Source organism: Schistosoma haematobium, chromosome 4 (assembly GCF_000699445.3).
Source record: "Schistosoma haematobium chromosome 4, whole genome shotgun sequence".
Taxonomy (NCBI): domain Eukaryota; kingdom Metazoa; phylum Platyhelminthes; class Trematoda; order Strigeidida; family Schistosomatidae; genus Schistosoma; species Schistosoma haematobium.
Window position 1 is genome coordinate 281,319 of NC_067199.1, and position 26,668 is coordinate 307,986.

Sequence of the window (26,668 nt, forward strand, 5' to 3'; positions counted from 1 at the left end):
AAACGAAGGTGGGGACAAAGTCTTGAGCTTGAGTACTTTAGGTGTCTGTTCAGTCATGATGAAGTATGAAGTACGATAATGAACGAGGGGAAAAAAAATATATATATATATCCAAGAAAAAATACGAAAAAAAATCACAATGTTTAAAAAAAATAAAAAATAAGGCAATGATATATAAAAATCCCAAAAAGGAACAGACTCACAGTTGCAATTAGGTGTACCAGATCACGTCGGGCTCACCAATGATGAAGTCACAGGTATTCAGTGTTTGACAACGCTTCTACCAGCAACACCTAATGTATTTCGTTCCCACTCAGAGAAATCAAAAGACAGAGTCGAGGAGATCGGAAGAGTATATTTGGCGATGACCAATATATCGGAATTCTCTGATCTAATCTGGCTAGCGATTGCGGTTGATGTTGAGCACGGCGTTACCACACGTGATCTGGTGCGGATGCATGACCGAGCGCCTTCACCTAGATGAGTTCACTAAAACATATGGTCAGCATCCAATGTCGAAAACTTAGTGCTATTTATTTTGGGGATTTATTCACGGCTACAATCTTTTTCAACAATCAAATTTCTAGGATTATTTGGTTTGGTTTCTGCAAGTAACTCAACTTGTTGTTTGAAGCTTCTACTTGTTTAAATTGTTGACGAAGTCTTTACAAAGTATTTATAACATATCGTGCGCACTTGACGTTCTTATTGGCATTAACAAGAGTTTCTCTTCGTTCTGATTGACAGTTTCTGGTAAGCTTCTTGATTTATAATTTCATTGGGTTTTTAATATGTGTTTATCATTTTTCATTCGGGAATTCGAAACGGTCTTGATCACCAGACTGTGAAATTTCCATGATTGAAAAATAGTGATCTGGAGTGGTTTTTCTTTGTCGATGTAAAGCAGTACTAGAAGTTTCAAAACTTTGCATTTGATGCACCGACTTTTGACAATTTGTGAAACGATTTTCCACTTCACTTGAGTCAGCTTGTAAAATGTTAGCGGCTAGTCAATCTTCATCGGTGTCTACAATGTTTCCATTTGAAAATAATGGAATGAAAGAGTAACCAGATGCTCAGCACGACAAACTGCAGTTGAGACTCCTTCAAGAGAAATAATGTTGGAGTCAATAAAACCAATAGTAAAAATAATGAAGTGAAAATAACAACTTGGAATTTAGGCAGCATTATCTTAGTATATAACATGCAAGTTCAGTAATTGTGAGAAGATGTCCGTTGCACAGTGTATTGAAACGTCCAGCATTTTATTCTAAGTGTCCACTTAGGATGTTGACACCATTTTTTCGGACAGAAAATTTCAACACTTATCATTTCGTTGAGAAAAAATGGAATCGTGCACTGAATTTATTCCGTATCGGTTTTTGAACCTTCAAGCATTGGGTACAGGAGTGGTTGTTTCTGGAGAGGACAATTTCTTTTTTTAAAGCACGTCTAGGCGGACGTTTTGGATCGTTTACGACTTGCCTTTCTTCATAATTTTCATCAGTTTGATGACTTGTTCAGTAGTCTTTGTTCAGTAGTCTTCAAAGACGAAGATTTAGGGTCAAGCAACCTGCTTTTATTCTCTCAATCTGCAGCGCTGTGAAGATCCGATCTCTTTGCAAGTACCAATTTGAGGCTCTGATACTACGTGTTCTGGTAGAAAACTCCAGCAACTTACGACTCGGTGTATGAAATAGCACTACAGAAATTGGCGTTTCTATTTAGCTTTCTGAGCTCCCGAGTGCGTACTTGCAGACAATAAGTCCTAAATTTAAGGAAAAGACATGGTAAAACATCGATTTTGTTATCATTTTTCAGATGTTTGTGCTGATGATGTCGTTCAGAAGAACGATGTAAGCTCCACGCCCAAACCATCCAGATCAGCGAACAAAACTCCATCAAAATCATCCACCTGAGCTACAAATCTTTCCCGCCATCTCTTCAGAATCTATTAAGATTTCGGCGAGATTATATTTTATGGACGGAACAATCAGATATAAGATAACGAGTCACAAATTTGGGCGCAGAATTCATCCATACATTTGGTTAAATAAAGTTTTGGCATTATAGCTGATGTTCGTTCGTGATGAAAACCCAAAATCTAATTTTTAATTTTAACCATCAACTGTAAATGGGAATGGTAACTGCTTTATAACCCTTAAGTAGTCCTAATTAGTAGTTGTTCACTCTGAAGGTCACTTCAACGTCACTCAAAGGTCGTCCATAAATTATAGTCTCACCAAGATTTCTAGTCGACTCAGCAAACGTTTATTTTGAGAAGGATTGCAGAAGACAAAAGTTACAAATTCTAATGTCATCTAGGTACAGAAAATTGACACACCTTATTTGCAACATGACTTTATTTTTTCAACAAAGACTAGTCACATGGTCTGTATCTCTGAATCCTAAATAAATAAAATTTTAAAATAGTGTTGACATTATTCTTGCTATTTGAAAAGATAATTTTATCCTGTTGGGCTATTGTAGTGTGGCAACATAATCCAGCCCATATGTGTGGGAGTTTCTACGTCGTGTGTGACCAACTAGAGGACTAAAGATATTGTACGCAAAAGGATTTGCAGCCAGTATATATACTGCAGTGTTTTGTTCGAACGTTTCTTATTATAAATCTACTTAAAATATGAAACGTCTTGGTACATGATCCGAATGATCAGTAGTACCAGAACTGTTGTGTATATTGATGCCAATGAACATCCGGATTGTAAACGTTTATTTATCTACGTTGCATTAAAGAACGTTTTGTTTGTTATATTTCCAGAAACTTAAGGTGTTTGCTTAAAAAGGGACGAGTAGATGATGGAAACCAACCAACCTCGAAATTAGTTATGATCCGCTTTGCGTTTAGTAGTGCTAGGAAATTACTCACATGACAATTAGTATTGTTAAACGAATAGATCTGAAAATATGTTCAAAAATGTTTGGGTAAGCTTAGATAGTGGCTAGCAGTATAATGTAGGAAGTGTGTTTCGTTCTATTTGAAACTCATTTGCTGAAGATTTCTGTATCTCAGTATTGAAACTTACACTGAGATTCTAACCTGGCTAAATCTCAGATTTCACTATAAACCACTATCTAGTGTTACTTAAAAATTTGTGACTTAATTGTACAGTGTGGCTATTCATCCAGTATACATATATTACAAAAGAGCTTAATCAAAACTCGGTTCTCAAAACCGGGAAAAAGAAGGTTCATACCCTTACAAATAAATATAAGAATTCTGAGAATGAGCGTAAAAGTTGCATGTTAAGTTTTCGTTATCAATACTTAAAGATTAAATTATAACTGATAGTTAGTAACTCGGCTCAAAATTATATGTATTCCGTTCATTTATTCATAATTATTTGAGGAACTGAGTTTATCGAGACTTAGGTCAACTTATCATTAAAAGTCTAGAACAACAGGACATACCTTTTTTGTCGAGAGATATTTTCGACAACCATGATCCCGAACTTTTTCACCGAAATGTCTGTCGAAATAAAAATTTATTCAATTTGTATGGATACAACTATGTTGTTTTTCAAAAAAATGTATTTGGCCTAAACGTAGCAGTATTTCCTCACCTTTTGAACTGGAGAATTGTACAAGTGTTATTGTAACTAACTGAATTAGAAGGGCGGTTGTCTTTGGAAAACCACCAATTTGTCTAAACTGAGATCTCTTAAGGTAATTTGATTGTTTTACAGACCACATGTAACTTCTCGTTCATATTTCGGTTGAATGTCAAAGTTTATGGCTGGAGATAAGTATTTGGCTTAAGTTTTACTAACCTGATGTCATAATATATCTATCGTCTTCTATTTCATCTCACTTTTATGGTTGGGTTGTTTAAAACCAAGGTGGAAATAGGTATCGTTACCAAGATTTGACCTAATAATTTCGAATAAATTGAACATTGGATAGGTTGTTATGAATAAAATGATATATTTGTAGTATCCCAATGAGTAGAAAAAATGAGGTTGGCTGACCTTTCGTGACACAGTTCAAGCCAATGCTTCGAAGAATAAATAACTAAATCAAAATAATTTAAAGTTTAAATAGTACAAAGGAAGAACGCAAGAATATTATAAGCGAACAATCAAAAAACAGGTCTGAACATGTCAGTTGTTTGACTTATCCAAACCTGTTTTTTGATTGATAGCTAATCCCATCTTACTTTATGAAAGTAAAATCTCTGAAAGTCATATGATTGAAGTCAGATATATTCTATAACTTGCGTCATTTTATTTAAAGTCATTTGGCCACTTTATATAACTGCAAGTGCAAATTATAATGTATTTTATCTTGTAGTGGCATGGCAACAAACAAGAAGTTGGATGATGACGTCACCGTTGTCGTAGATAAACCAGATGATGTAAAACTGAAGCGATCTATTGGTATTGTAACCAGTATCACCATCATAGTAGGATCAATGATTGGCTCAGGAATATTTGTCAGTCCCACTGGTATTTTACTGAATGTCAGAAGCATAGGAGCTAGTCTAATTATATGGGTTGCATGTGGGATCTTCAGTATGCTCGGAGCGTACTGTTATGCAGAACTTGGCACGATAATAGAGCGATCCGGAGGGGATTATATATATGTATATGAAGCATTTGGATCGTTTATTGGATTTTTGCGTTTATGGGTGGAAGTCATGGTTGTAAGACCCGTAGCAATCGCTATTGTAGCTTTGACATTTGGGGAGTATGTTGTTGTACCTTTGTATCCAGACTGTCCACTACCCTTTACGCTGATCAGGATTTTGGCGGTTTTATGTATTAGTATGTTTAAAAATATTTCCATGCAGCGATTTTTCCATTTTATTTATTAAGATGTGCTCAAATGTATACCCAACGAACATTAACTCGTATGCGCTCTTATGGATAAAATGCACTGTTTGTATTTTTGTAAAGCGAAGAATGAAGGCAGTTGCTAATATGAAGATACTCGATAAAGGTCCCGACAAAATGCAGTTTTATAACATAAAAATGACAAACACTGTTGGGTGAGAGTATAACAGTGCTGATGAACATAAAGCACTGGTTATTAGATACTTCGTTCCTTGAATTGGATGACCTGAATCGTTCCACCAAATTCATTTGTTCTTTAAAGTTGAATAGAGTATAATAACATTTGGGAAAAATACCATAAATCCTGATCTTTTTTGACATTCTCGCCAAATGTATGTGATCTGTAGGGATTTTAACGCAAAACACGTACGACAGAAGAATGATGATTGGGAATAATGGTGGACTGAAACCAGTGAAATTGAATAAAAGTTGTTTGAGTGATAAGTGATAAGTGCCGAAAGTGTCAAAATGTGAATAAACGAAATACGAATCAGAAGGTGAAAAACTGATGACAGTTAAATTATGAGTTCTGAGTGAATAAAGGAAAACTGAGAAGTGTTAATTTCTGGTGACTGTGTGCCTTCAATCGTAAATTGTGGTTTTGACAGATTTGAGAAATGACAACGATTTAATCATAATTAATGCCAGATGAATTCAAATGTATTACATCAGTAAACATTCTGTTTTTTGACACTTTAAATATTTTGATTAGTTGGCTTATAGATCTCAATACTACTGGTAGTTAATAATCTGTAACTTCAGTAAACTGTTTGGAATAAATAATATATTCTCGTCATTTTTCACATAATAAACGGTTCGTTTATTATCTAATTACTTGTCAAACTAAAAGTATCAATGGAATCGATATGTGATAAATTAATTTGATGATAAGATACTGGAAGAAGTTCACTTAGAAGAAGGTTATGTAGTTTTTTCATTGGTTGAGATCAAGAGTCCATTCGAGCTAGACCACTATGGAAAACCTGGAAGTACTGGACGGTCGTTTTTTCCTATCGTTGGACTCCTCAACAGTGCGTATCCACGATCTCGCCTCACGAGGTTTGAGCCCAGGACCTATCGATCTCGAGCGCGAGCGCTTAAGCACTGGACCATTGAGCCGGCCGGCATCCAACGGTGTTAATGTCTAAATTCAACCAATCCACGAATTTGAGCGACACATCTACCATTGTCTTTGGTGAGTTACTATTTCACAATAGTTTGCTGTTTTCATTATTACTGATGATTTTTCATCTGAAAATGTTTAGAACGATCACACTGATGATATTTTAATGGAAATTTGCCAATTTATTGTCATCTTGTTTCATTTTGCTTAGCATTTTTAAGCTTCGCCAATTCCTTTTCAATCAAATTTTCAACCAGAATACAAGATATATTTACGCTTGCGAAACTTGCCGCTCTTATAATGATCATAGTAACCGGATTTGTACAGATCGGATTTGGTAATTTAATTATATCATTCTTTAACATTCTTTTAATTACTTTTTGTTATCTATAATAATTAGAGTTGGTTTTGTTCTGTGATTTTTGTTGAACTGTGAGTGGTTCAATCTTGACATGAAGATTTTATTAATGTGTATCATTCAGGAGTTCCTCATTTCAGATGATGTGGTTGTTTAATCTAAAATGAATGGCAACAAGTGTGTTAAGTTAGTCTAAAATAAGAATGATATTTTGTTTACAGAATAGTAAGTGTTGTATAAAAGTTTTCGAAGAATAAAACCGTACGACCGTATGTGATAAAACCCGCTTTAGTGAGTTTAAAAATTCGCAATATTTGTCATCAAGCTTGAGAAAAATAATCTTCCCTGTCTTCTGTCAACAATACACACAAATAATTAATTGATTGAATATGTCTTACATTAAACGTTGTTTCAATGCAACAACCTTTGAACATTTCATTTCTGTTATCGCTCTTTGATTATATGACTTTTCTAATAAGATTTCAGTCTACGTTTATTTTTTAAAAGATTTCGATCTGAATAGAGTGATTCTTCAATAAATTGTGAATGAGTAAAATGATCCTTCGTCCTACTTACGTCTGTTATCCCTCGTGGAGAATAGGCCACTGACTAGTATTCTCCAACCAGCTCTGTCCTATCTTCCCATTCCTGCTGTTTCCAACTGCTATTCATTCTTTTGTTGTCTATCTCCTGTTCCCTGAGCAACGTGTTGTTTGTTCTTCCACGTTCACGTGTTCCTTTAGGATTCCAAGTGACTAGCTACTTATAAATACTTCTACGTTTTTCATGATGGTTGTGGCAGTTCTCCAAGTTTCAGCTCCATACAGTAGAACAATCTTGACGTTCGTATTGAAGACTTTGACCAATATTGGTTGACAGCTGTTTTGAGTTCCATATGTTTTTCAACTGTAGGAATGCTGTTCTTACTTTGCCAATCCTTGCTTTTACGTCTGCATCGGATCCTCCACGTTCATCGGTGATTATGCTCAGGTTAGACACATGAAAGACTCCACCTGTTACATAGTTTCTTCATCAAGTGTGATTTGATTGGTGTTCTCCGTATTGTATTTGAGGATCTTACTTGTTCCTCTTTGTATTTTGCGGCCTACTGATGTTGAGGCTGCTGCAACATTAGTTACCATCATCTGCATCAGCTGGTATGTATGGGATAGAAGAGGCAGGTCATCTGAGAAGTCTGAATCATCTTGTTGCATCCAAGTCGTCCATTGTATTCCGTGCTTCCCCTCAGATGTTATGGTCTTCATAATCCAGTCAACCACCAGAAGAAAGAGAAAGGGAGAAAGTGAGCAGCCTTGTTGTTCGTCATGTGAATTGCGTATGATGCTAGCAATCTTCTTAGGTGCTCATTAGTATCGAAGAAGTTTCCATAAAGTTTGACTATCCACGTTATCAAATGCTCTTGTATACTCAGGGAAGGAAATGCATGGTGATGAATTCCATTTAATCGATGGTTCAAAAATGATGAGTATTTTAGCGAGTTAGTCAGTATCCGACGGATTATCAGCCTGTTGATCTCGAAGTTGAGCGTCTACTGAATATTTCATTTGGTTCAACAATTTGCCATAAAACATTGATAGAAAAATTCATTTCATTTCTGATGGTTAATTAATGACTCAATATTTGTTTTAAAAAAGTTAACTTGTTTAGTCTGTACATCTGTTGTGTAAATTACATTCTCCTTTTCAGTGTTTCCAATTGCTGTTAGTAATTCAATGTGATTTATCTCTTCTAAGCGACTGACTGGGATTTATAATCTCTATGTATTTGTGATTGTAATCACTGTTTATGCCATGATATATTTATTTATTCAGTAAATTCATTAAGGGTATCTCCCATTGTACTTTATTGCTTAACTTCTTTTAGGTCGTTATGAAGAGCTGAAAGAACCTTTTGTCGATTCGGACTGGAGTCCTGGTAAAATAGCTAATGCATTTTACAGTGGCTTATTTGCTTATTCTGGCTGGAATTACTTAAATTGTATGATTGAAGAAATGAAGAACCCCAGGAAACATTTGCCCATAGCAATTGTGGTATCGTGCTTACTAGTGACTCTAGTTTACACAGCTGCTAATGTAGCCTATGTAACAGTCGTACCAGTTGCAGAGATTTTGAGTACAAGAGCTGTGGCTGTGGTAGGTGGAATAGTAATTTTACTGGTGTATTGATGCTTTTAATCAATTTTCCTACAAACCAAGAATTTTATTAATGTATTTTCACCGTTCAAGATCACACCATCTTGGCATCCGATTTCCGAAAATTTATTGTATAAATATAAGTCGTTACATATTTCAAATTCTCAGAATCAGTATTAATTTGTTAAATGGTAAGAACAGGTCTCAAGTTACGTTGTACTCGAACATGGTATCTGAATGAAATATTTCCCAAATCAGTATGTATACTAAATGAGTTCTATGTAGTGTGTTATTTGTGTGATAAATATCCCTGTCGTGTTTAGGTTCGTATATGATTTATGTTCCACAGTAAACCGAAAATTTACCACAAATATTTCATGAAAGAACGAAACTCTAATTCATTAACAATTATTTTTAATACTTTAGATCATGAGTCAATTGAAGCTAGACCACCATGGAAAACATGAACACACTAGACGACCGTTTCGGCCTATTGTGGGACTACTCGGCAAATTAAAATCCAATAATAATAATAATCTATCAAATAAATAGATCATTTAGTTAAGATCAATCTTTATCCAGTTCCCCCAATAGACGCTCAAAGTTGTCCCGTTTTGAATCCTGTTAATTTGTTTCCAAATTGTTCCGTCGGTATGAAAAACATTATTGAATAATTTTGATCTATTTTTATCCGTTTACTTACAAAAATAGACATTTGCTAATAGAATATACGGAATGTTTTGGTGGATAATGCCAATATTTGTTGCTTGTTCAACGTTTGGTGGTGCCAATGGGACTATATTGACTACATCGAGAATATTTGTTGTTGCTAGTCAGCTGAAACAAATGCCAGCGTTTATCAGTTACTTGCACACGGATCGATTAACACCTATTCCGGCTGTTCTGTTCACTGTGAGTTCCTTGCATAACTGTTATGACCTTGGATCGCTTTTACCCCGTGATACTTGTTACGACTTGACCTTGGTCTGTGTAGTCTAAATTATGACCTTGACGCGTTAGGCTGAGTGGCTTAACCTTGAGTCTAATACGCGTGAGTTCGATTGGGGTAGAGAGAACTATTCTAAATCCTGATTGGTTGGCAAGCACGCGAGTGAAAGAAGACAAGACAGTTGGAACACTAAACTCTGGATTCTCTGAATTCGGATTACTACAAAAATGTACATGAATAAATAAGTGCATATCTTGACCACGACGTACGATAATTTGGAAAAATACAGTTATGCCCGAAACAGGGAATTAGGGTAGAAAATATAGTGCAAAATATAATGTTTAAATTACAATATTTTTGGGACAAAAAAGGGTATGCTAGTGAATGATACATAGAACGAAAGCTCGTGTTATGTAGAATAAGATAGGGACAAAAATAAATATAAGTGTTTTACAGGGTTTGAATGAAATGCAATAACGTCCCAAGAAAATAGCTTTCGTAATTGTCTGGGCTTCTTAATTCCCCGTTCATAACAATAACACTACTTTCGTCCAACATAAATAGATAATAAAAAGTATTTGCATCCTTACAAATCAGTTAGTATGTCTTAAATGTGAACATTTGATGTCTAATTTGCAACAATATCAAATGTGTTTAAACTGGTTGTAGGGTGACATTTATTGATAATAAGTTTGAAATTGTAATTAGATTGTGGGTCACTTTGACAATAATGGCTTTGTAGTAATTGAAACACACCAAGACCAATGATTTTCATTCTACAGTTTCAAAGAAGACTACGAACGGCGAGAATAGGTAGCCCAAATATTCATGCAGGCCGTCTAGTTGACTAAATTTGTGGAAAACGTAATTCGATTAGTAAATTCTGACCAACAATAGACTATACGTTTGTTACGAGATAGCGCTAAGGTAAAATAACGTTGACTTATCATTATAAATTGTGATTTACATGAATTACTATTGTTCAATGTGTGTAATGTGAATCTATTGCTTATGTTTTTAACTTTTATTAATTACTCTTTTAGTGTATCGTATCAATAATTTACTTGCTTGCTGGAGATATTTTCACACTTATGAATTATATGGGTTTTGTTCAATGGTTGGCAATCGGTCTTTGTGTTCTGATTGTAGTAATTTTCAGATTTACTCGTCCTAATATTCAACGTCCGGTTAAGGTAAATTAAAATTTCTGAAGTGGGTTTGCGATATTATTCCTTAAGATTATATGATTATAATGAGAGAGTGGTTTTATGGAGATTATGGTAATTTATTAATTGAATTGATGAGTCAATTGAAGCTAGTCCACGGTGAAGTTGGCGTAATTTCGTGCATTGCTTGAAATTAAACATTAAAATCGTTGGATGCCGGCTGAATGGTCTAAAGACTGACATGTGTTGGGTTCGAATCTTTCGGAGCGGCGTCGTAGATGCGCACTGCTGAGGAGTCCCATACTAGAATGAAAAGGCCGTCATTTGTCTTATGAACTGACATAAAATTGAAACATCATTTTAAAACTGTTACGTTGATAAAAAGTTCAAAGCAAAGCTCCATAGTCGTTTTTGAGTATTGAAATGATCCTTTCTACTACTATCATTTGAATTCATATCTTCAAACATTACTAATATTTTTTTATTTTTTCATTATTTATATTTATTACAGGCTCCGATAATATTTGCCATTATCTACTTAGTAGTTACTACATCTCTGTTAATTTTCTCTTTCTATGGATCACCTCAAGAATCATGTAGGTCATTTGTTGTAAATTATGTTCTATAAATTCGTATGTTTACTTTCTGAATGTAGGAATAACAGTTCGTTATATTATTCAACTATGAATATGGAGATTGAATTTCACACAACAAACCAAGCAGCCATAATCTCATAAATAACTAGGTTCGAGTTAGTTAGTATGTTGTGAGCTACTGAGTTGAAATGCTGACAGATGAGACCATAACTTAACGATGGCTTTCGCGCAAAATCGTGGTATATAGCTAACGAAAACTAATCTTAGTAGAAAAACCGAAGTAATCTTTTGCTATTCATTGGTACAGAAACCGACATTTGTTCACAAGACCAAAATATCGCATGTATTTGATGTTATAGCTTGTTGTAGCCCTTCATTGTTGAGATAGTTCAGAACTAAGAAAAATCTAGTTCAGTTTTCCTATGGTTCTTCTTGTCGGTTATTCCTATGTCACTTTATGACTTAAATAATGATCGAAATTGAAGTTTCATGGAAAACTATTTGATCTGTACTACTGAAAGATGAAGTAATGTTCTCATCATTATAGTTGAATGGAACTAATTTCACGAATGGTTTATTTTCCTAATATAACAATGATTACATCTCTCTACTGAATTTTCGATTGTCTTATCCCTTTGTAGTATATGGTATTTTGATCATTTTAACCGGTATACCGGTTTACATATTCGGTTGTGCGTGGAGTCCTAAACCGAAATCATTTCAGGAAAAAATGAGTAAGTAATTTTGTCAAGTCACATTCCATATCACATAATTGAAATATTTTCGAACGTTTTCGGTCTAACTGACCTACCAGTTATTGGTTTATTTAGTCAGTTTCGAGTTACACACTTGTTTTATCTGAGGTCTAGAGACACTACCTGGTTTCGCAAACGTAAATAAGTGTAACGGGTCTGCATATACAATCTTATTCACCCACGTATATGTTGGAAAAGTGGTTAATGATTATATTTGGTTTCAGGAGAACTATATCATCTCAGCTATTTAGAATTCTGAATAGCACAGCTAAACCATATGATGCAACTATGTAGATGCTCAAAACTCTTTTAACCCAATACAATTATAAATACTTTAACATTTGAGTATTTGACACTACTATACATTTTATGAATTTAATCAATTTGGACATCAACACTTGAGTTAAACGGAAAGAAATTATGAGGTTTGAGTTAGGTATTAGGTTTAAATAATTCAATCTTCTGATTAGATCTCCAAATCTAAGTATTGATTTCTAATAATTGTTGCTATTTCAGGTATGTATACAAACATCTTATGTGTTAACTACTAATACACATGCCTTAATAAGCTCTAGCCAGTAGTTACTGGACTTTCATTTTCTTTACTGTGAAAATGTTTTTCAGCTGTTATTAAACTAGAAAAGAGTATTTTCTCAAGTCAAATGATAATATTCATGCATTCAATGAATGACACATGATGTTTCTTATTAGGTCATCCATCGGTCAACAGATTGGCAATAATAACAAAAATAAAATTTATCAGAACAGTGATAGCGAGGACAATAAGTTTCAATACAATAATCCAATAGTACAATAATATGTCAGGTGGGACTTTTTGTGGATATTGCAGTAACTTTAGTAGTTGAGATCATGAGACCAATAGATCCTGAGTTCGAATGTCGCGAAGTGGAATCGTAGATGTGCACTAGTGAGGAGTCCCGCAATAGGCGTAAACGGCCGTCTAGTGTTTCTAGGTTTTGCATGGTGATCTATCTTCAATTGACTCATGGTCTCAACTATTAAAACCACTATAATATTCACACAAAACCCCTTCTGATATTATTCAACATATGCTCACTGGTGACTGGTATTTCCTGGAGTTATAGTGAGAATCAGTGATCAGTGGGGTTCAACTGGGTATGTTGTGAGGTAGTAACTCACTAAAGTCAGCTGTGGATATGTCGCTCAATTTCGTGAATTAGTTGAAGTTAGAATAGTTTACAACAAGTAACAGGAATAGTTTTTAATGTAAATATCGATTGTTTTTTAATACATTACAAATGGGAAGAAATTGAATCTGTTATATCTAGTGCTCAGATTCCTAATATACCGTTTATAACTTGATCACTCGAATGATAGAACCCTCCCAAGTCTCCAACGAGAAGACAGAGGAAGACTGCAGAAAGTGCTTGTTCGGCAAGAATCAAAATATACAGAAAATCACAGTTATTCACAGATGTTAGCGTTTGTTAAACCAACATTGTAATTCACCCAATCGTAAAAGAGGCATGTTACACTACTGAGCGATAATGGCATGCCACGTTGATGTTCTAGAAGGCTCCATTGCATTCTGATTGGATAGTACTCTTCGACTCCTCTAGGAACTCTGGAGGCTCCGTCGTAGTTCTCAGAAGCCGTCCCAACAAAATCTTCATATATCTTCCATTGATCTTAACAAGTTAATATGTAATTGACCTGATAAAAATTATCATATGTGATAAAATCATTCCAAAGTTGTTGAAATGATTTGATGATGATGATGATTGAACTAGACAAACTTGTTTACGAATAGCTGAATTCAACATCATCGAATCAGTTGTAGATTTTGTTGATATTCTCCATCTTCTTCTTTGTTTTTTTGTTTGTTTTCATTCAATGTTTTGTTTATTTTTCCAGTAAACATCACGATTGGATTACAAAAACTTTTCCGTATTGTACCATCCAGTTGAAGATGAAAGATAAAGCATAGAATTATTGTGTATTGTTAACATTGTTAAACAGTCATTTTGTTGTGCTACCCGAACACTCACTTATTGTATAAATTCACCGTATACAAAAAGATAATGTAGCTGATTCATTAGTTTTCTGTTTTTTTAACGCCTTTTTTGTGAAGTGCTACATTCACTTCATTTAAAAACAATGAAGCGATCAACGTTGATAACCGATGTCCGGTTGCTCTTCTTCTTGGACTGCAATAGTTTTGTACATTTTGTCTACTTGTGATTGAAATTTCTTTTTGATCATTCTATTCTTGTTTTGTTTTTTCATTTGAATTTTTATATTTTCAAAATTATTTTCCTAAAATTTTCTTGTGACTTGACTGGTGGTTACGTAATGGGAAATTTTGGGCATTGCTAATTGACGACACAACTTACTTACTTAGTTACATACTTACGCCTGTTACTCCCAATGGAGCATAGACTGCCAACCAATATACTACACAAAGTGTATATGATTTGATTCTGTGTCTCTCTCTCTCCTTCTTATTTTTCATGAGATTTAGATAAACAAAATATATGTAAATTGTATGCAAACAATTGGTTTTCTTTATTCAATCTATGGTTATATGTATGAAATTTGTAATGTCTGTGTTATTCTGTTCATGTTATATTTCAATTGAAATGAAGTTGCTACAGAACGCGCTATCTTAAGCTGTTATTAGTGTAACCACCTGTAATTGTAATATTGCCCTAGTGTGTGTTGTTGGAGTAGTCAACTAGGAATGGTTTATGTTCAGAGTTCTTGATGCAAACAGTTACTTGGCTGACGAACTTGTGAACAAAAGTCACCCGAATTGGCCTAGATGACTAAAGAAATAGAAAAGCGAAAATTGCTTCAATCACTCATTTCCTGAGATATATATAAAAAAGACTTTAAGTATTAACATTGGCGGCATGAGTGTCATTGAAAGCGATAATTTTGGGAGTTTGCTGACTTATAATGACAAAAACAACTACATTATCATTCATTGAAAATGAGATATGTATCATTGCTACTGCGTAAACTACATAAATCCTGCTCAACAACAAATAACAGTTTTGAGACCTTCTAAACCAAATGGTGAAAGATGAATTTTATGGGAAGCTTACCGAAGTTTTTCAAGAAGCTATGCACTTATACATAGTACTCATAGCAGGTGACTTTAATGCCTAGGTAGATTGCTTAAACCAAACAGAAGAACATTTAGGTGTGTATTTTGGTATTCCGTGTCAGCGAACAGATATTGGTGATGGTCTCCTGCAACTGTGTTCAGACAACCGTTTACTTCTAACAAGCACTAGTTTAAGGAGAGACATCGTCTAACATGGTGACCCGCTGTACCAAGCCAACGATAGACTTTAATAGACCATGTTCCAACAGTTACCGTTGGAGAAGCTCGATAGAATACTCCCGCTTGTTCTGGAATACATGTTTAGACTCTGATCATGCTCTTATACGAGCGCTGATTTGTTTGCACCTCACTGGACTCAGTAAAGCCACATTTAGAAGACCCATTGGGGTTGAATTTGGGAATGATGGTAAATCAGTTGATAAAGCTGTGAATTTTTATCGACTGAGATGGTTCGGCCACGTATTACTCATGACCGACCACCGATTACCACGACGCGAAACGCTGACTAGTATTAGAGACAGTTGGAAGAAAGTTAGGGGTGGCCAAACCAAAACGTTGTATCAGTTCACAAAGTCACTTCTGCTCTGAACCATGTTGGTAGATGCAGTCTACTTGGTTGTGGTTCACGCAACTATCGTAATCAATGGTTGGTGACTATGTGTGACATGGCTCAGAATCGACCACAATGGCGTAGGTGTATACACTCTTTGTCTACCCTTAAATCGTGAGATCGAAATTGCTTTATTTGTACGAACTAATTCTTTCTTCCTGTATCGCATCCTTTGATGTTCATCTTGTTGTGCTGATGAGTAAAATGTGTCGACTTGTACCGATACATATATATGTCTGGCCTTTCGTTGTAGCTGACTGACTGACCATCTTCCACTTGAAGAGGAGTTTAGAAGAAGATGGATGTGGATAACACATACATTGTGGAAACCATCAAACTGCATCACACGGCAAACGCTAACTTGGGATTCTGTGTGCATATGTGTAGTTTACATTTGTGTTACCAATAAAATCTGTACACCAGAGACCAAAATTGTTTTCTCCAGTATGCACCTCTTATGAGTAGGTAACAAGCATATACTTGCTCTTTGTGTCGTGACTTACCAATAATAACTTCTCTGTAGAACGTTGAAGTTTATTGAGGAAATTATTATTATTTTGAAAAAGGATTTAAATTTGTAGTTTTCATCGTGGACGAACTTCATTTAGAAAATTACTGAAAACGATGCAATAAACAACTGATTCGTACCAATATGGACTAATATGGAATATGCACTACAGACAAAATAAAGGTTCTATGCTGTCTGACTTTTAATGGTCTTTTGGCAAAGGTAATTTTATAATATAAATTATTTTTATCAGAAGGGGTTTGAGGAGATTTTAAAAATTTTCACAGATTGAAATCATGAGTCAGTTGAAGCTAGACCACCATGGAAAACTTGGGAGAACTGGACGTCCGTTTCGTCCTAGTATGGGACTCCTCAACAGTGCGCATCCAATTGTTATTATGGTTGTATCTCTATTACAACGGTATTATGTTTCAAAAGATAACTTCGTGCAAAAGTCAACAACAACAACGTTTACTAAATATCTTTCTACAGTAAAATAAGTTTCTTATTGTAAAATAAGAGATAATTTATTATTGATAAAAAATAAAGAGTAAATAACCAGCTTATAAATAATAGACAAACTCAATCATATTTGTTTTTCTATTAAATTCTTTTGTAAAGAATTTAGTTGGTATCATAACTAAAATTCTAAGTAAAAAGTACATTTGATCTTTTTTTTTAAAAAAATAATATGCATAGTATTAGGCCATTGATGAACAGTAAACATTGTCTGAAGATAACCGCTAAAGATATTGAGGCAGTTATTAGTGAATAATAATAATAATAAAGATTTATTAAAGAATGTTGACTGATGGTTTAGCTATAGTATGACCTAGAAAACAAAAATAAAAAAATCGGCACTCTGTCATTAATAAGCATAAATATACGAAGATAAGACATAATCAACGGAACTTGTGCCATTATTTAACAAATACTATTGAATCGTGCCAAATAACAGTATAATATCGAATTTTCTAGTTAAATAAGATAACATGGAAGAAAGTATTGCCGCTTACTTGTATTTAGTTAAAAAGCACTATCGACGAATTGGACATTTATTTTGTGCTAAACATTGATTCAAGCTATCAGAGAAATAAGATTTCAATTAGGTGATATTCTATTATATATGTTGCAACGAATATGTCATTTAAATTTGACGAAGATGTGGAAAATAATTCGAAAACTTTTGGTGATTAATTCGGTTAGTGTGTAATTTTGAAGGATTGACAGTTGAAACAGTTGATGTGATGTCATCTCATATTCTGTGCCCCAAAATGCTCTGGTACGGCCGAGGGTGGGGAGAGTTCATTCTACCTCTTGAAATGCTTTCACATGGCCACGTGTACATAGCCACTGCCACAGAAGTCCTACTTAATGCCTTCTTGCGGACGGGGTGTTGGATACAAAGGGTCCAGCTAAGGGTGTTTGAAAACCCTGATTCCAAACTAATGGTGCACATTGGCTACAGTATCCTGAGGGAACAAATGGCATATGAACCATTCGTTGGTCACCGGCTATCATGGGACTGCATCTCCTCACGATGCTCCACTGCCTTGTGGGTTAGACCTTTAGGTCGAAGGCTTGGGGTATGGTCCTCTAAAAAAACCACCTGTTCCGATCTGGCAATCCGTGAAGTGTTCTAGCCCTCACACAAATCAAGGGACTTGTGTGGCGCATATGTATTCGGTGCCCATTTTTACCAAGATTTATGTGTTCAAATAAATAAATAAACTAACATATTTTGTAAGTGGAACACTTCCTCTCCCAGTCAATTCTTGTGTTTTGCACTCGATCTGTCAGACTGGTTTTTAATATCAGTTTGTTGATATATTTGAAATCAAATAGATAATTCTATCGCACATGTAAATAATTTGAGCTGTGTTGTGTTATTCAAAACATTTCATTAATATTCTAGACTAGTTTTCCAAGATATTCTTTAGACATAGAGATTATCTCTGGAAATAACTTCGTGAATATGAAATTGATGCGTCCCGATTACTTAGTTATTAAATGTTCGTGTGTCTACTTGTGCTATTATAGTCAGTTTGATCTCTTGCTATTGGAAAAACTGATAATTTCTGTATTGGTTAACAAATTGTGTTTGAATTTTCAGTTATGTTGGATTAACCTGAATGTCGGGTATTTGAAAAGTGAGTTAACACTCCTAAGACGCATCTTGCAGACATAAAATTTTGAGTTTATGTTCTATAACATAGATCAAAGACATGAATTGCATCAAGAAATGTTAAGATTCTTGACTGATATGACGATGTCTGAGAAGCTAAATGATAATTAGACTTTCACTGGTTATGGACCACTAACAATATACTGGAGGTCAAAATGATTCCTCACTCATTGAAACTTTTCAAAGACAGATAGCTTCATCTCAACATATTACGTAGTTAATTCATACAATTCGTGATTAAATCCTCACTCAAAGACTAAATTATATCAGGCCAGATAGTGAAATCAATTGATATACTTTTCGAAATGTTTCTCTCTCGTTTTAGTACATACACGAAGGTGGTTGGCACTATTGTTGGCAAAGTCAAAGAGACAAAACTATTCCAGCTTAAATATCGCTTGCTATTTAAAAATGATAATAGTATTCATCCTCACAGAGTTAGTTTTATTGTTTATTAATCAGCAAGACTTAAAATACAACACAGCATACACCAATCTAATCACTATTGACAGAGATTTGGAAGATGTAAAAACCCTTACATATCTGGGCAATATCATTGATGAACTGGGTGGATTCGATGCAGATGTGAAGGCACGGATCGGCAAAGCAAGGGCAGTATATCTACAACTGAAGAACATCTGGAACTCAAAGCAACTGTCAACCAACACCAAGGTCAGGATTTTCAATACAAATGTCAAGACAGTTCTACTGTATGGGGCGGAAACCTGGAGAACCACGAAAGCCGTCATCCAGAAGATAGAAGTGTTTATTAACAGTTGTCTACGTAAAATACTTCAGATCCATTGGCCGGACATTATTAGCAACAACTTACTGTGGGAAAGAACAAACCAGATTCCAGTGGAGGAAGAAATCAGGAAGAAGCGCTGGGAGTGGATAGGACACATATTGAGGGGAGCACCCAACTGTGTCACAAGACAAGCCCTCACATGAAATCCTGAAGGCCAAAGAAGGAGGAGAGGAAGACCAAAGAACACATTATGCCGAGAAATGGAGACAGACGTGGGGAGAATGAACAAAAATTCTATAGAAGTAGAAAGAAAGGCCCAGGACAGGGTGGGTTGGAGAATGCTGGTCGGTGGCCTATGCTCCATTGGGAGTAACAGGCGCAAGTAAGTAGGTAAGTAACTTAGCAAGACCAAGTTTTCAATTCACATGAATTTACTTTAGTCAAATTAATCACAAAGCGCATCGTTTTTACGAAAGTAATCAATCATCCCGACTCTCTGAGTAACTCCATCTGTAGCTCTTCTAAAGTTATGGACGGTACCAAGATCGGGTGAAGGAGGATACTTGGGCATGAGGTCAACAACCCCATCTCATAGAAAAAACTTGCTTCAACATATCAATCACATTAAACAAATCAAAACATTTAAACTCTTTCCTGAGACTTGAAGGATCTTCATTCGCAAGAAGTACAACGAATCATGATGAAAGCCGAGATTCTTCGGAAGTCACAACCCCAATGTCCCTTCTAACAATTAGAACAACAATTCACATAGGTACATGGAATATCCGCACAATGTGTGAGACCGGAAAGACCAACCAAACGGTTACCGAAATGAGCAGATGCAACTTGACAGTACTCGAAATAAGTGAAAACCATTGGACTCAAGCTAGACAGCAAAGGTTAGATTCGTGAGAGATGCTGCTGTACTCCGATCACGAATGAAAAAATGCTCCACACACTCAGGGAGTTACGCTGATCTTGTCCAATGAAGCACGTATGTCACTCATTGGGTTGGGATCTCATGGACTCAGAATCATCAAAGCATCGTTCAAAACAAAGAAGGAAGGAATCACAATGGATGTTATCCAGTATTATGCACCCACCAATGACAGCAATGACGATCAAAAAAGCACTAAGTTCAACGTGTTATGAGGTTCTGGACCGCAACAAGCATCGTCATAAAGAATGGGTTTCTAACGAAACTCTGCACGATATTCAAGAAAGGACGAACAGGAAGACAGAAATCAACAACAGTCAAAGAAGGACAGAGAAAGTCGAGGCACAGAATGAATACAAAGAAGCAAACAGGCAAGTGAGGAAGTGCATTAGGGCCGACAAGCAGAAATACGTGGAAGACCTAGCAAGGACAGGGGATAAAGCTGTAAGAGAAGGAAATATGAAACAACTATATGACGCAATGAAGAAACTAGTAGGGAAAGTATTGTAAAACAGAAAGACCGGTTAAGGACAAAGAAGGCAAGATAATCATGGCGATTCAAGAACAGAGCAACAGATGGTTAGATCATTTTGAGGAACTCTTGAATAGACCAGTTCCATTAAATCCACCAGACAACGAAGCACCACACACAGACCTCCCCATAGATGTCACTCCACCAACAATCGAGGAAATGAGGATTTGGATCGACCACTGAGTCTCTGTGCTAATGTGGTGTGGCAACTCGAACTGATGTACGTACGTACGAAGTTCTACGTTGTTACTGGCTGACTGACTGACTGCTGGACCGGATGAAAGATTTGGTAGACGCCCAACTCTGAGATCAACAGGTCGGATTCCGTAAGCATCGGTCGTGCACAGACAAAATAGCGACACTACATATCATAGTTGAACGATCGATTGAATGCAACTCGCCACTATACATCAACTTCATTGACTATGAGGAGTTTGACAATGTGCATAGGAGAACATCACGGAACTTTCTTCAACGTAATAGAGTTCCTGAGGTCGTCAACATTTTCCGAAATTCATACGACGGACCACACTGCAAGGTCGTATATGGAGGACAGCTGAAAGATGCACTTCAAGTAAGGTCCAGAGTCAGATACGACTGTCTACTCTCTTCCTTCCCCTTTCTTCTGGTGGTCGACTGGATTATGAAGACCTCGACATTCGATGGAAAACACGGCATACAATGGACAGCTCAGAACCAATTAGACGATTTGGACTTCGAAGATGACCTAGCCTTCCTATCCCATACAGCCAGTGTAACAGCACTCTCTGCATCAGTAGGCCTCAGCATACACAAGGGGAAAACCAAGGTCCTCAAATACAAAACGGAGAACACCAATCCAATCACACTTGATGGCGAAACTATGTAAGATTTAGAATCCTTCACATAACTAGGAAGCATAATCAGTGAACAAGGAGGATCAGATGCAGATCTAAAGGCCAGGATTAACAAAACAAGGGCCGCATTTCTACAGTCGATGAACATATGGAACTCAAAACAACTGTCAACCAACATCAAAGTCAAAATATTCAATACGAACGTCAAGGCAGTTATACTGTACGGAGCTGAAACTTGAAAAACTACGACAACCATCATCAAGAAGGTACAAGTATTTGCAAATGGTTGTCTACGCAAGATACTCAAAATCTATTGACCGGATACCGTCAGCAACAGACTTCTGCGGTAGGGAACAAACCAGCTACCAGCTGTAGAAGAAATTAGGAAAAGACGATGGAAATGGATAGGATATACATTATGGAAATCGTCGAACTGCATCACGAGGCATGCCCTAACTTGGAATCCTGAAGGGAAGCTGAAAAGAGGAAGGCAAAATAACACATTACGTCGGGAAACAGAATCAGATATGAAAAGGATGAATAACAATTGGAAAGAGCTGGAAAGGATTGCTTGGGACAAGGTTTGATGGAGAATGCTGGTGGACGGCCTATGCGTAAGTAAGTAAGTAAAGTTGTACATAGATGCTTAAGACCATGGTGTTTGATTTTGATCTTTCTCCAGATTCTAAGCTTGTGAATTCCATATAATTTTGTTTTACTTCACTGATTTATATTTTATTAAATCGTATCTTAAATGCCCACTCTTTAGTACGACTAATACAGTTACTGTCTCTACTATTCTGAGATCGTGCCGAGACCGTGGTTACTGAGCGTAACCGGATTCGCGTGAGGTCACAACCGAAGTGTAAGAACAATAATGGAAGCACAATATGGCTGTCACTGGCAAAGTTAAACAAGGAGCACATTAAAATAGTCACTGGCACGATTGACTATCATAATAATTGTTTTCATTAAACCAATCGTGTTCTCGTGATAAAAGTAAGTCACTACAAGTTATTGGGATGTGGTGACTTGAACTGATATACACACGTACCAGGTACTACGTTGTGTTTGACCGACTAAACGTGTTACACTTACTTACGAACATAAGCCTGTTACTTCTCATGAGGGTACAGGATGCTAACCACAGATGTCCAATTAAATAATGGGCCTTCCCTTCCAGTAGTTGCTACGTGCTTTCCATGGTCGTGACGTTCGCCTACAACTCCCACCCCATTTGTTTCTCGGTCTAACCATTCTCTTATAGTTTTGAGTATTCCAATTTAGGATTTGAGTTTTGATGCAGTTTGATCGTTTCTGCAATGTTCGTCCTACCCATATCTAGCGTCTTTTTCTAGTTTCCTCTTCGGCTAGTGGCCGCCCCCAAAAGCCCTGATATGGCCGAGAGCGGGGTGGGTTCTCCCTCCCTCTCGAAATACTCTCACATGGCCACGCGTATACAGCCTCTGCCAGAAAAGTCCTACACACTGCCTTCTCGTGGCGGGGGTGTTGTTTACGAAAATGAGAGGACGAGAAGCGAATGTCCGGCGCTTTAACAGGATTCCAAATCAATGGTGCACATGGGCTCCAGTATCCTGAGGGAACAAATGGCGTATGAACCAATTTTCGGTCACCGGCTACCACCAGACTGCATCTCCTTACGATGCTCCACTGCCTTGTGGGTTAGACCTTTAGGTCAAAGGCTCGGGGTGTGACCCCCTAAGAGAACCACCTGCTTCGGTTTGGGTACCCGGGCACTATCGCAGCCCACACACAATTAATGGACTGAACTGTCTGTGATCATAGAAACTAATGCTCTTGCTACGACGAACATTCAAATGATTCAAATATTATTATTGCTATTATTATTATTTACTAAATCATTATTCACCCTCTTTTATTCCTACTCCGTCTATACTTTTTTTTCGACTTATACAGCAGCTCGTCTGTGGTGGAAATTCGACTCTATCTAAACATTCTCGAGTCACTGTCCGGTTGAAAATTGTATGTTACCACCGAATACGAGGACTGAAGCAGTTTTTCTGAAACCACGTGTGCCATTCAAACTGGCTGCCTTCAACGTTCGCACATTTATGCAGGTTGGACAACAGATAGGGCTGGCTAAGTCTTTGGAAAGTCTTAATATTGGTGTTTGTTGTCTATCCGAGACCCGTATTCAAGACTCTAGCGAAGTACTACAAATTCGATCTCCATCTGTCGCTTCGAAAAGCTTGTTTTAAGGGCGCTTATACAGGGACCCTGTGGCATCTTCGTCTGGTCTTGCTGGCAACGTTCCAGTATTTCTCGTTTTGTCTTAGTGAACTTCGAATATTCCGGTCTATCCAGTGAATGGCCATGCTTCTTGTTATTTGGGACTGTCCAGGGTATATTTGACCAAGGTACAATATTCAGAGCTTCTCAGTATTGAAATTTTGTCTCATCAGTACCCAGTAACAAATTTTTCCTACATTCTCCTCTTACGGAGACGAGTGCGAAACTCCCTGCCGAACAATGGTGGGGAGTTTCTCGGACCGCTTTGTGTGTCCAAGGGATGTGGGTTGCGATAACTCTAAAGTATAAATATCAAAATGCATCCCAGTCTGTTTAAATTATTGACTCTGGCCATATCGTCCAATCTACTGAGCATATAATATCTTGTATATTGCTTTCCAGACGTTACGTCTGATTTGAGCTGACGCGTGATCGTTTTCAAAAACTGTATGGAAGTCAAAGGTTGGAACTGCATGATCACATTTACCTGCGGTTGGCATGTAATCGATATTCGTGATGTCCTTTTATAAGATCTAGTAAAGATGTTTCGGAGTCCGAGTTGTACCTAGTTACTTCATTCATAGGTTGTACTAGAGTACATGTGATAACCTCATCAACTAGCTCCTGCTCAAATGAATTTTCTGACAATTCAGTTCTCAAATTTTTCCAGTCTACCGTGAGTGCATTAAAGTCTCTTAGGATTAAGTTCCGACCACTTTTTGACCAGGTATTCGCAATTCACAAATAATCGATCAAAGTCGTTCTTCAATTTTGTAGGTTCCCGGAGCAAAAACTCCCAAATAACAAACCAAAAACAAAGAGAGCACCAAAATGTCCAAAAAATAGTGATATAAACAACACGTTCAAGAGTCCAATAAAACAATTACATCCAAAATCACAGTGAATTAGTAATATATAAAAATAAATGTTTTTATCAGCTCAGTGTCTTCAGTTCTCCTGCAACACATAGAGAAAATATAATGCAGCTCATGTGTAGACTAGGTTAACATGTAGGTTGATGAGATATATAACAGTTTAAAAATCATAAACTTGGCCAAAAAAATAATTTCAAATTTAAGACTACTGATAGAACTTCAATATGGAATATGATGACTTATAAAATTTTCATAAGAAGCTTCTGAAGTTAGCCTGGTGACATTTACAAATATATGACAAAGGCAACTGGAACTAAATGTCAAATATATTTTGAATTTAATATGCTTCGTCTGTAAACAAACTTCTTCATATCAACATATTGCAGTATGAAGCTGTTGAAAAATATCTTATGCCAAAAACGTTTAGAGAGTGGTTTGTATGAAATGTATACGGTTAATCTTAGTAAAAATGTATCCATGTTAAGTACAAAACTAGGAAATCATCCGGTAAAATAGTTAAACTCACCTGGATTATTTTTGGAATTTAGTCTATTCCACAGTTTCGACATATGTAAGGCCATTTGTGACGAGTAGTAATGATTCAAAGGAATCCAGATTATACACGCAGTATGGTAACTAATTTCAGGTTGCTTGGTGCTGTTGAACTTAGTGTCACTCACTCGAATAGGAACAAATGAATGAGTCCAGATAATTGTGTGGCTATCACTCTATGAACCATCTAAAATGACATTATGATTGGAGAAAATTTATAGCTTAAGCTCACCGTATGTTTCCGGAGTATTATCTTTGTTGTTTGGCAATGGAACTCGAAAATTGGAAATTAGGTAGGCAGTGGTCGGAAGTAAACATATCACAGAACAGTTCATAGTTTAGTGTGGAGTGTAAAATTAAGTGAAGAAACAATATGAAGAATTAGGTTCAGATAACCATTCAGTCCTTCCTCACGTTGCAAGCAAGTGTCTATTTACATCATTTAAAGCCTATATTTACTAGAGCTTGAAATTTTAACAAATTTATTTCCTCGAAGCATGGAGATGCTATTAAAGCTCATTGATGAATCATCGTAGCTAATAATGTAGGTGATCAGTTGTTAGTATCGATTGAGCTAGTAAGTTATGAGTACTAATCAACATTAAAGCATGATAATACACGTGAGCAATAATGAGAGGAGTGGCAGAATGATGGGTTGACACGAGTAAAAATCGATCGACAAGGTTAAAGTAAAAATGAGGATTAATGATAGGCTGCACTTCTTTGGTCGGGCTTACCGACGTGGAATGTAGGTCTACTTCACTATTGCTCTAATAATCGACCTAACCCTAAAATTGTAGACTTTTTCACTATATGACTACCTAATTTATAAGATCTTATGTGGGGATGACGTGCTTTTCCACACTGACTCGTTCTATTGAAACCATCACCAATATATGATGGGGAATACATTTAGGCTAAAAATAGAATAGTATATTATGAATAAAACAGACATTGTACACAAGAATGGCAATGCTTGCAACGCTAAGACGTGCCATCTGATTAGTTGAATTAATTTTAATTGATGTTCCGCATTCCCTATAATTAACCTCCTCTTCCTGTCCATTGATGAATATTAGTCTTTTCAGTGATCATATGCTCGGATTCAAAGGTCGTGTGGTTACGGTCCAGTGCAACCAAACATCAGCTTTCGTTATAATGGTACCCACAGTCACATCAAACACATTGTGGGATTTCGGAAATTTTTCGACGACTTGGTCAGCCCGGTGTTTCTCCTCCTAGAAACAGGTCTAGCCTTGCGATCGTAATTCTTGTGTATTTCCTACCGGATACGATTGAAAAGGCTAAGGACATAGGATGCTTCCTTTTCTGAGTTTTTATTTAGGACAGACCTCTTCGAAATAGGTCTTTCCTTCTTTGACCGATGTAAATCAGCTGTTATCGAGCTTATATGAGGTGGCTTCACATCAATTTGTGTCGACAGAGCGAGTTCTTTCCAATGTGGCTCGACTTCGCCTGCTTATACATCTTTTAGCAGCATTCGCCATAGAAATGGCTTCGGTTCGCAAACTACTTAAGTCCGAGCAGG

General features: G+C 36.4%; 1 protein-coding gene across 2 annotated transcripts in view; it reads left to right on the forward strand.

The window, feature by feature from the left end:
- Nucleotides 1–641: 641 nt before the first annotated feature.
- SLC7A5_3 (Large neutral amino acids transporter small subunit 1) overlaps nucleotides 642–26,668 on the forward strand; it is a 74,053-nt gene continuing 48,026 nt past the window's right edge. The window contains exons 1-8 of one of the 2 annotated variants that reach the window (XM_051215409.1): nucleotides 642–753; nucleotides 4,312–4,784; nucleotides 6,188–6,313; nucleotides 8,219–8,487; nucleotides 9,199–9,399; nucleotides 10,480–10,629; nucleotides 11,114–11,198; nucleotides 11,840–11,932. In XM_051215409.1, the coding sequence (XP_051065911.1) occupies nucleotides 4,316–4,784; nucleotides 6,188–6,313; nucleotides 8,219–8,487; nucleotides 9,199–9,399; nucleotides 10,480–10,629; nucleotides 11,114–11,198; nucleotides 11,840–11,932 (1,393 nt within the window). In that variant the 5' untranslated portion in view covers nucleotides 642–753; nucleotides 4,312–4,315. Of the gene's footprint in view, nucleotides 754–4,311; nucleotides 4,785–5,740; nucleotides 6,049–6,187; nucleotides 6,314–8,218; nucleotides 8,488–9,198; nucleotides 9,400–10,479; nucleotides 10,868–11,113; nucleotides 11,199–11,839; nucleotides 11,933–26,668 lie in introns of those variants that run through there. The other variant, XM_051215411.1, reaches the window with a different exon arrangement.